Genomic DNA, 14372 nt, shown 5'->3' with positions numbered 1-14372 from the left:
CGACAAGCAGCGCACTTGGTCTCGATGAGCTGCCGGCAGTCGGGTGAAGTAAGTTGGATCGTGTTCAGTTTCCATGGTCCACGACCGCGCCACACCCTTTGGTGGCAGATTGATGGCGCAGATATATGCGTCATGGTCAGAGAACAGAGTGGACTTCAGCAGCCTGCACCCCACTGATAATACCGCGGGAGATGTAAACACGATCGAGTCGACTGGAAGAACGGTTAGTGAAATGCGTAAACCTGAATGATCGCGATGAAGATGCTCCCAAGAATCCACTAGGCTAAGGTGCTGGAGAGGGACGTCGTAGTTGGTCTCTGAGTGTCTGGGTGCAGCTGAAATCGCCCCACTCCCCTCATGATCTATGCTTTCTGCCGGCCCTGGAAGAGAGCAGTGACTGTCTCTGAAAAGAAGGAGGAACGTCCACGGCGGCGACCAGAACCAGATGGTGCATAGACATTGATGATCCTGACGCCACTAAAAATGAGAGCCATACCTCTGGCATCAGGGCGATAGGCAACTGTATCAGTGAGGATAATGCCGCGCAAGTGGACACTACCAGTAGGGGAAGCAAGAGAGAGACATGTGCTTCAAAACTATGGGGAGCATAGAAAGTTACAACATGCACCTCCTGAACGAGAGATACGTCAATGCCCATATCATACAGGATGTCATGGAGTAAAGCCAGTTTGTAGCGTACAAGAATAATATGGTTATTGGCAGTGCCTATGCGATAATTCTGCCAAATTGCCATCGGCAGGAGGACAGACCAGTCAAACACGGGGGAAGCACAGCGAACTCCCTGTTAGACCCTCACAGAAGGGAGGGAGCCGACCCAACTATGGGGGAGTCCATCCTCATCATCGACGTCGTCCGCTCAGGAGACAAATGTGTGACCGGACCGATTCAGTGGAGACATTGTCAGAGGTGGGCCCACAGGTAGAGTCAGACACAGAGAGGGCGACAACCGCATCCGACACAGTCGGGTGAAAGTCGGTGTCCCGAGATGGAGGCTGACTGGAGATGAAGGCAGGGAAGGACGTCGCGTCGTCAGGTGTCAGGGAGATATGCTACAAGCAGGGGACATCGACATCGTCCTCCCGCAAGAAGTATACGTCGATGAATTTCCTTTGATGTACGGGTACGAATCTGAAATATCACTGGCCGCGGCATAGCAATACTTCTCAATGAAAGCATCACGGCAGAGGATGTATCGTACCTACCATCGGTGTGGGGATTAGCGATGACAGCACTTGATGTACGACTCATCAACGTCTATGCTTCGTTCGCTAGAGACAGTAGACGAGAGCATCCCGGCTTCGTCGAAGTGGCAATGGCCCTCTTCCAATGTCGACACGACCGGTTAATCCTACGCGGTGATTTTAATTGTGTACTTGCACCGAATGATCAATTTCCGCGATACATAACGTGGTCAGAACTACGAACGTTGGTGCAAACTATGCATCGGGTTGACGGGTTGACATCTGGGAGCATGTCCATTGTCTCCTCCTGGTTACATGCATACAACGGCTCACTCCGCTAGCCGTCTCGACAGAGACAAGGTTACACGCAGTCTTAACGCTGACCTCCTGGAAGCAGAGCTGTGGGCTGCAGCCTATACTGACGATACGAAATTAATGTGTACGATCTCAATCCGGCGGCAGCAACTGTGGCGCAGCCGCGGTCCTCGGAAAATGAACGTCGCCCACCTGCGGGACCCAGCTTGCCGAGATGCCATTGAAGATGTTTGGAAAACTTGCAAGCGACGCCTTTGGTCGTATCCCACGACCTTAAGTTGGTGGATGGGTTGCGCCAAACCGGCACTGCGCCGTGCAATGATCACGTACCTTCGAGGCAATGTGGCGACGTCAGAGATGGACTTCCATTTCACGGTGCTACGGGAATGGGCCGAACAAGTGCCTCCTCCAGAGAGGCAAGCGGCAGTACAACGAGCAAAGGTCATCATGCTACGCCACCTCGAAGGTACAGTGGTCAGGGCGCGGACACAATACCGGGTTGGAGGAGAAAGTCCAACGGTGTATCACATCTTCAACGATAGCAAAGAACGACGAAGAGCCCTGGTACATTCTGTGGACGTAGATGATGGCAGACATCTAACATAGCAACAAGAAATAGGCAACGTCTTTATACATTACACTCAACTATACACTGCAATGGATACCGATATGGGGGCCCAGTTACACATTTGATTTTCAGCACCATTGAACCGGAGGCGGAAGCACAACTTATGGAGGAGATTATAGAGGAGGATGAGATGGGAGCCATTGGTAGGGGAGCGGTGAATAAATTTCCATGACCAGATGGCCTCCCTGTTAAATTCTATAGGACCTTCAGCTACATGACAGCATCACGATGGACTGCTATCTGTCACGAGTTGCCTCCAGACGTGCCCTTGCGACCGGGTTGTGTGGAGGGGCTGATAATCCCGGTACGCAAAATCTCGGTGGTACACGGACACGCGTCTATAGACCACGGACGCTCCTTAATTGCGATTTTAAAGTATTCATTGTTATTAGTCTCCGAAGAGTATTGCTCAAATGATCTCTGTCGATCGAACTTCACTCGGCGAAGATAACAAAATCTAGACGGCGCTTGTTGGAGAGAAGCCTTTGATAGAGTAATCCATAGCTATCTTGCAGAAGTCCTGACACACATGCTGGTTCCACGACAATTTTTATCTGTCGTGATGCGGCTACTCATCAATGCTTGCACCAAAGTTATCGTCAATGAACGTACGACAAAATCTCTTAGCGAGATCTGTCAGAAAATAATGTCCCTTATCTACAACATTATATTCACTGGCACTCGACCCGTTACTTTGCGTCCTTTGGCACCGGTTGACAGGACTGTCTTTGAGAGGATACACATTTACGTGCAAGTCATACGCGGATGACCTGGGGCGGATAGTGCGGAATGAAAACTATATGAGTGTGGCTATAAATTGGATACGCAAATATAGAACGCTAATTGACAGGCGTATAAATGTGGTCAAATTTGTAGCGATGAATATTAACGTTATTGGACTAACGGAAGATTGTGTAGCACCTTTACGGCTCCTGAATTCCTTGAAATGCCTAGAGATTATTTTTACCTACGACACATGTCGCACAGCAGAATACAACTGTAAGAGACTACTATAGTCAGTCTGGATTGGTGTCAAAGGGAACATCACACGCTCCGTCACGAATTCCGCACCTTGCTCAAGTGCTCCCGATGCAGATGATGATAGCACGACAGATACTGGCGGCTTTCGGTTCCTTGTGAGTGCAGATATACGATTTAAAGTAAGATTCGAGGCCCTTACCCCTCCCTCTTAGAAGGGTGTAAGCTTGGTCTTGAGTATGTTCAGGATCGAGAACTGTATATCAGCACATTGTTAAAACTGTGGAGACGACATCTGACTTGTCTGATAGGAATCTTGAAAGATGAACCAGTATTAGTTTCACAAATGGCGCCAGTGGCGATCCAGCACATTTCCCAGTCACTCCACAACATACAACCACATGAAGATGGTATCTGTCCAAAAGAACAGATACCATTGGTGATCTTGCAGCTCACAAAGAATGAAATTACAGTGAAATCCAGACCCTTACCTGTCTACAGACGTTGATAAATATCAACGGAGACAGTTGAAAATGTGAGCCCCGACCGGGACTCAAACCCGAGATCTCCTGCTTACATGGCAGACGCTCTATCCGTCTGGGCCACCGGGGACACAGAGGATATTGCGACTGCAGGGGCTTATCTCTGGTAGGCCCGCCGTAAGACTCACATTCCCAACTTATTGTCCACACACTGCATTTGTAGTGCCCCTGCCCATTATACTCATTACTCGCTGCAGTGAATCTACCGATTCCCGTAAGAGTTCGGGCAATGTGAGAGCATCCGCACTGAAGAAGATCATTGGCCCGTAAGCCTCATCTATATGAAGATGGTATCTGTTCTTTCGAATATCTGAAGTTCATGAGCAATCCGAAATACCGATAATATTTCATTCCTATGGAGTGCGTTTCAAGACTCCCCCCTCCTCCGCGCAGCTCGAACGTCCATGGCAGGAGAAGTTAATTTATCGACGCGATGAAAGTGTGAACAGAAGACGAGAATCGGTCGATACTATATGCCTTCGAGGAGACGTACCAGGATGATATAGAAGCGGGGATGTGTTTTTCTTTCTTTGTTTTACGGGACAATAACGTTCAGTTTAATAGCTTTCAAGTCTACAGAAATATTGTTTGTGGTATGACACTGAAGTGGTTGCTACTGAAATTTAACTTCACCTAAACGTTATAGGTGTACCAGGATTTGCTTTAATTTACGAAAGATATTCATTAAAATTTGAAGCGGAGGTGGAGAATTATTTCTTTTTAACCCAATTTTATTGGGTTTTTTAAACTCAATTTTTGTTTAACTTTCGACAGAGCGTTACTTATTGCAACGTTATACGTGGGTGTGGTTTGTAGTTATACTGTTTAGCTCATACAAGGAAAGATTGTTAATCTCATATTATAAATCCTACAGAATGCGTTAACAAGAAAATAAAAATAATAAAAGCATATGGTTCAGGTAACCGCTGCCTTCAAGCGAAAAAGAAAGATGGCCTCTCCGGTTAGTAATAAAAAAGAACGTATTACAGGGTCCGGAAAGAGCCAGCAATTAAATTTCGATTAATAATCTGCATTCGCCACCGAAGACTTCCGGCGTAAGAAGTCACCTTCATTCTGCCAACGGCCTCGTCAAAGAGGCTTATGAATCAGCAATGATCAACGGCGTGAGGATGCAGAAAGCAATGGAAACCACCCGACTAAAGACACATAACTTGTATCCACAGGGAATGTGGCCCGTACTCTGAAAGGTGTCACCTTGATCTCTGCATTGGCGAAGGATCAGGGATAGTCCTCCATTCCGACCTCCAGGAGGGGACTGTCAATGGGGAGGTGACCATGAGGAAAAGATTGAATAACCAACGAAAGAACAGCGTTCGACAAGAAGGGGCGTGGATCATCAGGAGTTTGGACGTGGTAGGGAAGCTATAAAATGTGAAAAGAGAAATGTAAATTCTCAAACTAGATATAGTAGCAATCAGTGAAGTGAAATGAAAAGAAGACAAGGATTTCTGGTCAGATCAACAGCAGCAGAAATTAGTATAACGGGAGCAGGATTCGTTACGAATAGGAAGGTGGGGCGGACAGTGTGTTACAGTGAACAGTTCAGTGATAGGGTTATTCTTACCAGAATCGACAGCAAACCAACACCGACAACGATATTTCAGGTATACATGTCCATGTCGCAAGCTGAAGATGAAGAGGTATATAATGTATATGAGGATGTTGACTGGGTAAAACAATACACAAAGGGAGAAGAACATCTAATAGTCAATTACGACAACGACTGCACTGATTTCCGTGTCGTCCTGCCGACCCCTCCCCCCCCCCCCCCCTTCCCCGTCCCCCAGCCATCAATATCCTTTATAGACCTTCATATGTTAATGCTGCTGCCTCCCGTTTGTGAGTGGTGCACGTTGACGTTGAGCACAGGTGGTGGCCACTGAAACGTGTAGGACCTTTGAACTGTACCAGTCTTCCTGTACATTGATTTAGGCAGTGTAATCCAGCTGCTTATCGTTTTTCGAATTAGTACTCACCGAAGGTGGGACTAAATCGAAGACAGACGACAGTAATGAGAAGTAGCATAATTGGGAGCAGCGAGAAACTCAACAGCAGGATTGATGGTCAGGAAGTACATGAAATTAAGGAATTCTGCTATCTATGCAGCAAAATACCGATGACGGACGGAGGAAGGAGGACATCAGAAGCAGACCAACTTTGACCAAAATGGCATTCCTGTCCAAGAGAAGTCTGTTAGTATCAACCATAGTGCTCAACTTGAGGAGGAAATTTCTGTGATGTTTGGAGCACAGCAGTAGTGAGACACGGGCTGTGGGAAAACCAGAACAGAAGAGACTCGAAGCATTTGAGATGTGGTGTTACAGATGAATGTTGAAAATTAGGTGGACTGATGAGGTAAGGAGTAAGCAGGTTCTGCGCAGAATTGCAGAGAAAAGGAATCTGTGGAAAATACTGACAAGGAGAAGGGACAGGATGATACGATATCTATAAAGACATCAGGGACTGACTTCCATGCTACTAGAGAGAGCTGCAGAGGGCAACATGTGTAGAGGAAGACAGAGATTGGAATACGCCCAGCAGGTAATTGACGACGTACGTTGCAGTTGCTACTCTGAGATGCAGAGGTTGTCACAGAAGAGAAATCCGTGGCGGGTCGCATCAACCCAGTAAGAAGACTGATTACTCAAAAAGAAAAATTGGTAAATGTTGTCCCTTTTTCTGGTATGTGAGTAAGTTCCAGGCTACTTGGTTGTAGTGCGGTAACTTCAATTTTAGGAGGAACCTCAAATAGTAGCTCAAATAGCCTGACCTTAATCCAATCCCCACATGATCAATAGCCATTTTTCCGACATGGCCCTCAGAATGTTTAAATTTAAGTCTATCTTTATGGTGGCGGACGATCTTGTTACACACCGTGTCGTTGATCAGCTTGTGATAGAGACGGGGATTCCAATCATATCTTGTGGTTTTATTTTAATTTGGTGTAAATCGTTCTAGTTCAAATGCCTTCGGTCGTGCGAATTCATTAATAATGCTGATCTTAATGGTACACTGTCGGTACGAATGAGCCATTCTAGTTCGAAGGTGCAAGCCCTAGCAAAGGCTAACACGAAGTAAATAATCGCATGCGCTCTGAGTTCCACGCCCTGGACGCACGAGCTACTAGACTGCGGAAAGCAGACTGCCTCGAGACTACGGGTTATTCACTCAATTGGATTTACCAATGCAGGAAAAGCCGACGTGCTCATGGTGTACGGAAATAGTAGGAAAAATGCAATTCGTTCTTGTACGGTGTGAGCTGTGGGGTAATCGCTGGCGCCAATGATTCTCTTTCTAGTCAAGGCAGCAATCCAGGTTGCTCTGGAATGCGTGTTTTCTCTTTGATTTTCCTCTTCTGGCCGCTATTTAAGCGCGGCACTTCTGGCGATGTGAGTCCTGGTCTTCCGCCCCGGGGCGTGCTTGCCCGTAGTGTGGGCGTAGGTTGTGTTGCGGAGTCTCGCAGTGACCGTTGCGTGGAGCGTTGATTGCTGCACGGAGACGGGCCGCAACCTCCGCGACACTTCCCGTCACACGAATGGCCGCGCACGCGCAGTTCTTATACCAGATATTTACGACGTAAACATGCGATGCTCGGGCAAGTGCGGGTGGTGACAGTGATAATGGTCTCCTGTAAACAGGGAACGGAGATCAATGTCTCAGAAGCAACCAGTAATATTATAAGGAGAAAGGCTATTGAAACAGAACAATAAACCTTCGAAAACATAGGAGCTATTCTTCCCTCCATCAGATAAAACTCTTCTTGACCATAGATGTTAAGTCCCACAGTGCTCAGAGCCAATCTTCTACCAGTTGGGACGCAAAATTTACAATTCTTCAACAGTCACCAAGAGCAACCACAAGAAAACGCAAACACAGGCTTGTAGTCCACAAAGATTTATTACACGTATCCCCAAAACAGTTTTAAAAAATCTTTTACAAAACCGGCTTTCCAAGGGCCACCAATAACAAGGATAATCAAACTTTACATGAGCACATGGAATGAAACAAGTTAAGTAAAGATCCTTCCTTTTTAATTAAACAAATATACAGTCCCTAACGAATATGAATAACAATCGTAATTCCCCACAAAGGTAACAGGAACTTACCAGGACAAAATTCCCACAGGTGCATTAAGCAACAGTATAAAAATTGAATAACAACTTGTTAAAGAGCAATTTCAGAAATGTGAAGCTTACAGGTGCATTAAGCAATAGTATAGAAAATTTAATAACAACTTGTTAAAGAGCAATTTGAACAATGGGAAATTTGATCCATTAAACAGACCAACGGAATTCCACTAATAATATAGTGACTATTCCACAGAACTCACTCCTGGAATTTCTTCCGAGTATAACACCAAACATGTGCAAAACAATTATTTTAATAGTCACTTTAAAGTCAGTGTAACAGCGGGCACACCCCGACGGATGACCCGCCTCAGAGGGGATAATCACAAACGGTGTTTCCGGCTGTGAGTAGAAATTACGATCAGATTGATCACCAATGCCACTTGAAAGAAACTAGCAGGTGCCCACCGTTAGTAGCAGCAAGTGACGAGACTCCACATAGCGTACATAGGCATCCAGCATGGGGTCGTACTACATACACTCTTCGTAGTACATTAGAGGCCATCACCACCAGTCCGGCGCCTACACACTTCTCAAATCATAACACGGCGCCGCAAGCAACCAACGATCCACGCAACGGTCACTGCGAGACTCCACAACACAACCTACGCCCACACTACGGGCAAGCACGACCTCTAGCGACCCGGAGCGGAAAACCAAGACTCACAACGTCGCAAGCGCCGTGCTTAAATATCGGCCAGAAGAGGAAAACCAAAAAGGAAACACTCATGCCAGAACAAGCTGGATTGTTACTCAGACGGGAAATAGAATAATTAGAGCCAGCGATTCTCCCTCGGTTCATGGTCTACACGGCAAGATAAGTCATAGAAGTCAACCATCTCAGCAATTACAATAGCTATTCGGAAAGTAAGGTCCGATCGTTCGCGAAATGGCAACCACTGTGAAATTCAAAAATGTTTTGTTTGTAACTTCCCATCTACTTCTCTACATATTCGCCGCTCAGACATCGACATATGTCGAAGCGTAGTACCAACTTTCCAATGCCCTCGTCACAGAAGGCAGTTGCCTGTGCTTTCCACCAAATCGCTGCACTGGTCTATAGTTCGTTGTCTCAGCGGTTCATGTGAGCAGAAACGAAACTCAGTGGGAGCCGATTACGGGCTGTATGGTTGGTAATCAACGACTTCCCATCGAAAACGTTGCGGGAGCACATTCATAGTCTCTGGAGAGTGTTGGTGAGAATAGTCATGACGAAGGAAATGCATGACCGCCATGTTATGTGGACTGAATCGCCTTAGGTGAAATCTCTCACCAGACCCTCACACGTGGAGGGAGACCCTTTTTTCTAGGCATCTTTAAGTTCTCACTGTGCGCTGAGAACTGGAAATAGGGACGTCACGCAATCGACGAGCGTACTAGAGACACTATCCAACATGTCTCTGCAAAGTTTCATCGGATTTTCTCTGTCGTTTCCATTTCGAGATCGATCGTACCTTGCTTTCAGAATGGCCACCGTTCTTATCAATCTCTTCAACCAGTTACGTGAATGTGGTAGGATAAACTTAGACAAAGTAACAGAAGGAAACAATTGACGACAGAAGAGGAAGATATTAATGTTCTTCCTGCTGTTGCAGCTGATGTGCATGTTAGCTCGCGCGCAATTGCACGATGAGGTGGCTGCAGTCAGGCAAGTCTCCTCCACATTCTCCATCGACATAGGTTCCATCTTTTCCGTCAAGAGCTGCATGGGAACGATTATGAGAATTGTGTTAATTTTTGTTCATGGACATTAAGACAGAATACTCCAGATGAATCATGATGTATCTTGTTTAGTGATGAAGCCACATGTACCATTTAAGGCGAGGTAAACCGACAAAGCATGCACTGTTGGTGTATTGAGAATTCTCGTTGGCTTCGTCAGGTTGAACTTCAGCGTCCATGCAGTGTAAACGTTTGTGTGAGATAGTGAAGCATCAACTCAGAGGCCCTTTTTTCATAGACAGAGCGCTTAACGCGCACAAGTATTGCAGCCTCAGAACACCTGTCTTCTGCGGATGCTAGAAGGTGTTCCTCTGCAGACTAGTAGAAACCTGCTGCAGCAATACGATGGCAAACCATCCCATAGTGCACGAAGTACAACAGCATTTCTTCATGAATTATTTCCCAATCGTTGGATTGGACACTTGGGACCTGTACCTTTGCCGTCCATTTCCACGAATTTGACGCCTATACAATCTTTCTGTGGGGAAAGCTTAAAAATGCAGTCTAAACGGACATACCAACTACACCGAATGGTGCACCACGACGTATTAGTGCAGCCTGCTCGGAAATTTCCGCGGAAATGGTAGCACATGTGCAGCAGTCGTTACATACCAGACCGGAGGCGTGTATTGCCGCTGCCGGTGTTCATTTTGAACACAACCTGTGGTTGTCAGTTGTGTCGTGTACTGGTCGGTATCCATATGACTACTGTACGCACTTATGTTGTTCTTCAGCGTGTGCTACCACAGGTATTGTACAAGTTCCAGTGTGGAACTTTTCAAAATGCGATATCTTGTAAAAAAATCCGCACTAGAAACCTACAACAAACACCACTCACATTAAAATTTACACTACTTCTAGTTAATTGGTGTTAACAGGCATTGTTCCATTTAAAAGAACTGTATGTTTGCACAAAAAATACACTTTAAGAATTATTACAGTTCGTTGATCGACTAATAATACGAGGACCTGACCACCAATCCATTCCGTGAAAACTGTACATCAATAGCACTTTCCATTTCCAATGCTTTGCAAGCTTTAGGTTAACATCCTGCACATAATATGGTCAGAAAAAGTCTAAGAGCTTGGACCACTACGGCAGGGTGTGGGGGTGGGGGGGAGGGAGAGGTTGATCAGTAATTGTTACGAAACAAATTCCAATCACTGCGCCGTTTCCAAGTTATTTAGCCTTGAAGTTAACCGTCGCGTTGGCGCGCGAGCGAGTTCACGTTGCCTGACAGAGACAGTGTTGACAAACTCGTTATTTTTTCAAATGGTTCAAAAGGCTCTGAGCACTATGGGACTTAACATCTGAGGTCATCAGTCCCCTAGAACTTAGAACTACTTAAACATAACCAACCTAAGGAAATCACACACATCCATGCCCGAGGCAGGATTCGAACCTGCGATCGTAGCAGTCGCGCGGTTCCGGATTGAACGCCTAGAGCCGCTCGGCCACGGCGGCCGGCCTCGTTATTTGTTCCTCAAACCGAACAAACGTAGCTTTAGCTCACGTAGCTTAAATTTATCACTTCTGAAAAGGCACATTTTAACTGGTAATGAGCATTTCAACAAGTGATAACACACGTACCTTTTGCGGACCGACAGAATTCGCTAAATAACTCCGAAACGGTGCAACTCATCCAATCCTTTTCTTAACACTGAATTCTCGTCACGATATGCTCTATAACATCCTTACAAGCTTTTCAGACTGTTTCTGAGCAACCTGTACCTACGGGCGATTCACAAAGATATTCAAATATTTTAATATGTTATTCTACAAGTAAAACTAAACAAAAAGTTCATAGAAACATAGGACCGCAAATGTTTGGTTACGGAATTACTGCTAGTAAAGGATTTACCCTGAAATTTAGCAACTTTGCTAATATGAAGCCATCGCAAAACTGAGGTTAAAGTAAAAGATGATTTGCAAAGTAGAAACGTTTTTGTCATTCTTGGCAACCGTTCGAGAGTTGTTTCAGTCAGTTCAGAGGAATACGCCGACATGGTTTTTTTGTTTATGGCAACTGTTAGGGTAATGCTACTGCTGCAGTTTCCAACTCGTAGATTCCGAATACATAAACCATTAGCGGAGTATTTCGAATGTTACTGGAGACTGGTTCCCTAGCTTACGTTCATAATCAGTATGAGCGCTCGAAAAGAGATGATGAGGATATTAAGGATGCTGTTCAACGTAGCCCGGGTACCAATACACGACGTATCTCTCAACGATTAGGCATTTAACCGTCTAAGGTATGGCGGACAATGAAGTACAATAATCTGTATCCTTGCCATAAACAAAAAGTATCATTTACATCCGGGAGATCCTGCCCTTCGGTTGGGGTTGAACACTTTCCCCAGGAATGGTGTGCATGTCTGTGGCCGCTCTGATCGCCCAATTTAACACCAATGGATTTTTGTGTATGGGGATGGATGAAAGACATAGTTTATGAGGACATAGTCAATAGATGTGAGGCATTTCTTGCTCTCATTATAAATGCAACAGACGAAATTAAGAAGAACCATGTGAAACTGTAACGAGCAACAAAATCTGTTCATACTCGTGCAGCTAAATGCGTTGAACTCGGTGGAGACATTTTTGAACATTTATTGTGAATGTATTGCGTAATTGCATGTACGCTACACAACTTCCTTAATACTGAGCTTAGTTTATTCCAGTTTCACATGAATTCACGTATGCTATGGTATTAATAAAAGCGGATTATCTGACACATTCGTTTTTTCTAAAATTAAATTCTCTACAACTTCTGTTGAAAACTGTGCAATGTCTAGAATCTAAGAAAACAGATTGGCCCAATTAGTTAGGAAAAGAAACATTTTACGACGTTACGTCTTTGCTTCTCTGGATGCTCTGGAAAACTATTGCGGACACACGTCTGGGATATGTTTTATTAGATTCACAAGATCAAAAACAACGAAATAAATGGAAATCGTGCTTTACTTTAACCTCGTATAGTTTTGCGATGGCTTCATATTAGCCAAGGTGCTAAATTTCTGGCAAAATCTTTTATTAGCCGTAACTCCGTAACTAAAAAATTTGCTGACCTGTATTTATATGAACTTTTTCTTTAGCTTTACTTGTAGAATACCATATAAAATATTTGCGTATCTCGTGAGTATAGATTTAAGCATCAGGAAGTCGTTTCTGAAAGTATTTGTATGGAGTGTAGCCATGTATGGAAGTGAAACATGGACGATAAATAGTTTGGACAAAAAGATAATAGAAGCTTTCGAAATGCGGTGCTACAGAAGAATGCTGTGGGCAGCGTGGGGGGTAAAAATCGTAGAGGGAGACCAAGGAATGAATACACTAAGCAGATTCAGAAGGATGTAGGTTGCAGTAGGTACTGGGAGATGAAGAGTCTTGCACAGGATAGAATAGCATGGAGAGCTGCATCAAACCAGTCTCAGGACTGAAGACAACAACAACAACGTGAATCACCCTGTATAAGAGAGCATCCGTCCTATTAGCTATCAGGAGCAGTTTCGTTTCGGTAGATATTTGCAATTTCCTTTTTTGAATGTGTAACTGGACCTAGCCCAAGGGTAATCATCACGTGTTTCATACGATGCCCACATGTCGACGGAAAGAGTCGGTTTGTTTCCCGTTGCAACAAAATAATTTACAAAGCGGAATGTAACGTGGCGACTCGATAGAGTGGTTCAAGTTAGTCTAGCACAATATGTGTTTGTCGATAAGTATTAACAGTGACAACAAAACTGGAAGAATATCCAGGACTCTGGTAGCGACACCAGCACAAAGGCCTGCTCTGACTGCTGCCGCCATGCAGCAGTGGCGCTGAATCACTACTGTAGTACTGGTTAGTCTTCGTTATTCTCCGTTATACTCGCTGTCCTTTCTACGTTGGTATTGTCCATTTGCACCCGACAGCAAAAGCCACCAGCTTTCAGATAAATGTACAGCTCAAAGGCCTGCTCTGACTGCTGCCGCCATGCAGCAATGCCGTTCAATCGCTACTGGAGTACTGGTTAGTCTTTGTTATTCTCCGTTATACTCGCTGTCCTTTCTACGTTCGTATTGTCCACTTACACCCGACAGCAAAAGCCACCAGCTTTCAGTTAAACGTACAGCTCAAAATCGGAGCCCCTCTCTAATGTCTAGTAGACTTATGCTCGCTCTACAGGTCCACATATGGCTGGAACGTTTATAGAATTGTGCGCCACGACGGTCTTAAATATTGGCATGAACTGTTTGCCACGATGTGACGTTGCGGACGCCACAGCTGGTTCAACGCTCCCGCGTGACCCGCAGGAGCCGAGCGCCTAGCGCCGTGACACGTGGCAGCCTGCCGTGACGTCACACAGTGTTCCGCTGAGGACGCGCGAGCCGCCCAGAAACTGGGTCGGCGTGCTGGCTACGTCATAGCCCTCTGCTCTCCTCTCACTGGGCGCCCGGCGCTCGATGTTGGTGGCCGCGCATTCAAGCACCACCTGTAGTGTTGCCTGCTGACGCGGCGACCCGCACGGCGCATCTGCATCAACAGCCGGTCCTCCACAGGGGCAGACATGTCGGCATCGTGTTTAGTCTCCCTGTTCCCTCATCAACCTACAATATGCACACAATCCTTACAAGCATCTGCACAAGACTGCAACACAGATATCGTGTTCGACAATACGAAAATCGAGAAGTGTAGGGTTTTGACATTCCAGCGTGAACTCGTTTTTCTCGACAAATGAAGTATTCCAATTTAAAAAAAAATGGTTCAAATTGCTCTGAGCACTATGGGACTTAACATCTGAGTCATCAGTCCCCTAGAACTTAGAAGTAATTAAACCTAACTAACCTAAGGACATC

At 45.4% G+C, this 14372-nt stretch overlaps 1 protein-coding gene across 1 annotated transcript in view; it reads right to left on the bottom strand.

Moving 5' to 3' along the window:
* Positions 1–14085, bottom strand: part of LOC124710762 (melanopsin-like) — a 178850-nt gene extending 164765 nt beyond the window's left edge. Inside the window, exon 1 of the mRNA XM_047240955.1 lies at positions 13937–14085. Within this exon, the coding sequence (XP_047096911.1) occupies positions 13937–14085 (149 nt within the window). The remainder of the gene's footprint in view (positions 1–13936) is intronic.
* Between the last annotated feature and the right edge of the window lie 287 nt (positions 14086–14372).

This window comes from Schistocerca piceifrons, chromosome 1 (assembly GCF_021461385.2).
Source record: "Schistocerca piceifrons isolate TAMUIC-IGC-003096 chromosome 1, iqSchPice1.1, whole genome shotgun sequence".
In the NCBI taxonomy this organism is placed as follows: Eukaryota; Metazoa; Arthropoda; class Insecta; order Orthoptera; family Acrididae; genus Schistocerca; species Schistocerca piceifrons.
The sequence above is the reverse complement of the archived record's forward strand: the minus strand, read 5'-3'. Positions and strand labels throughout refer to the sequence as shown.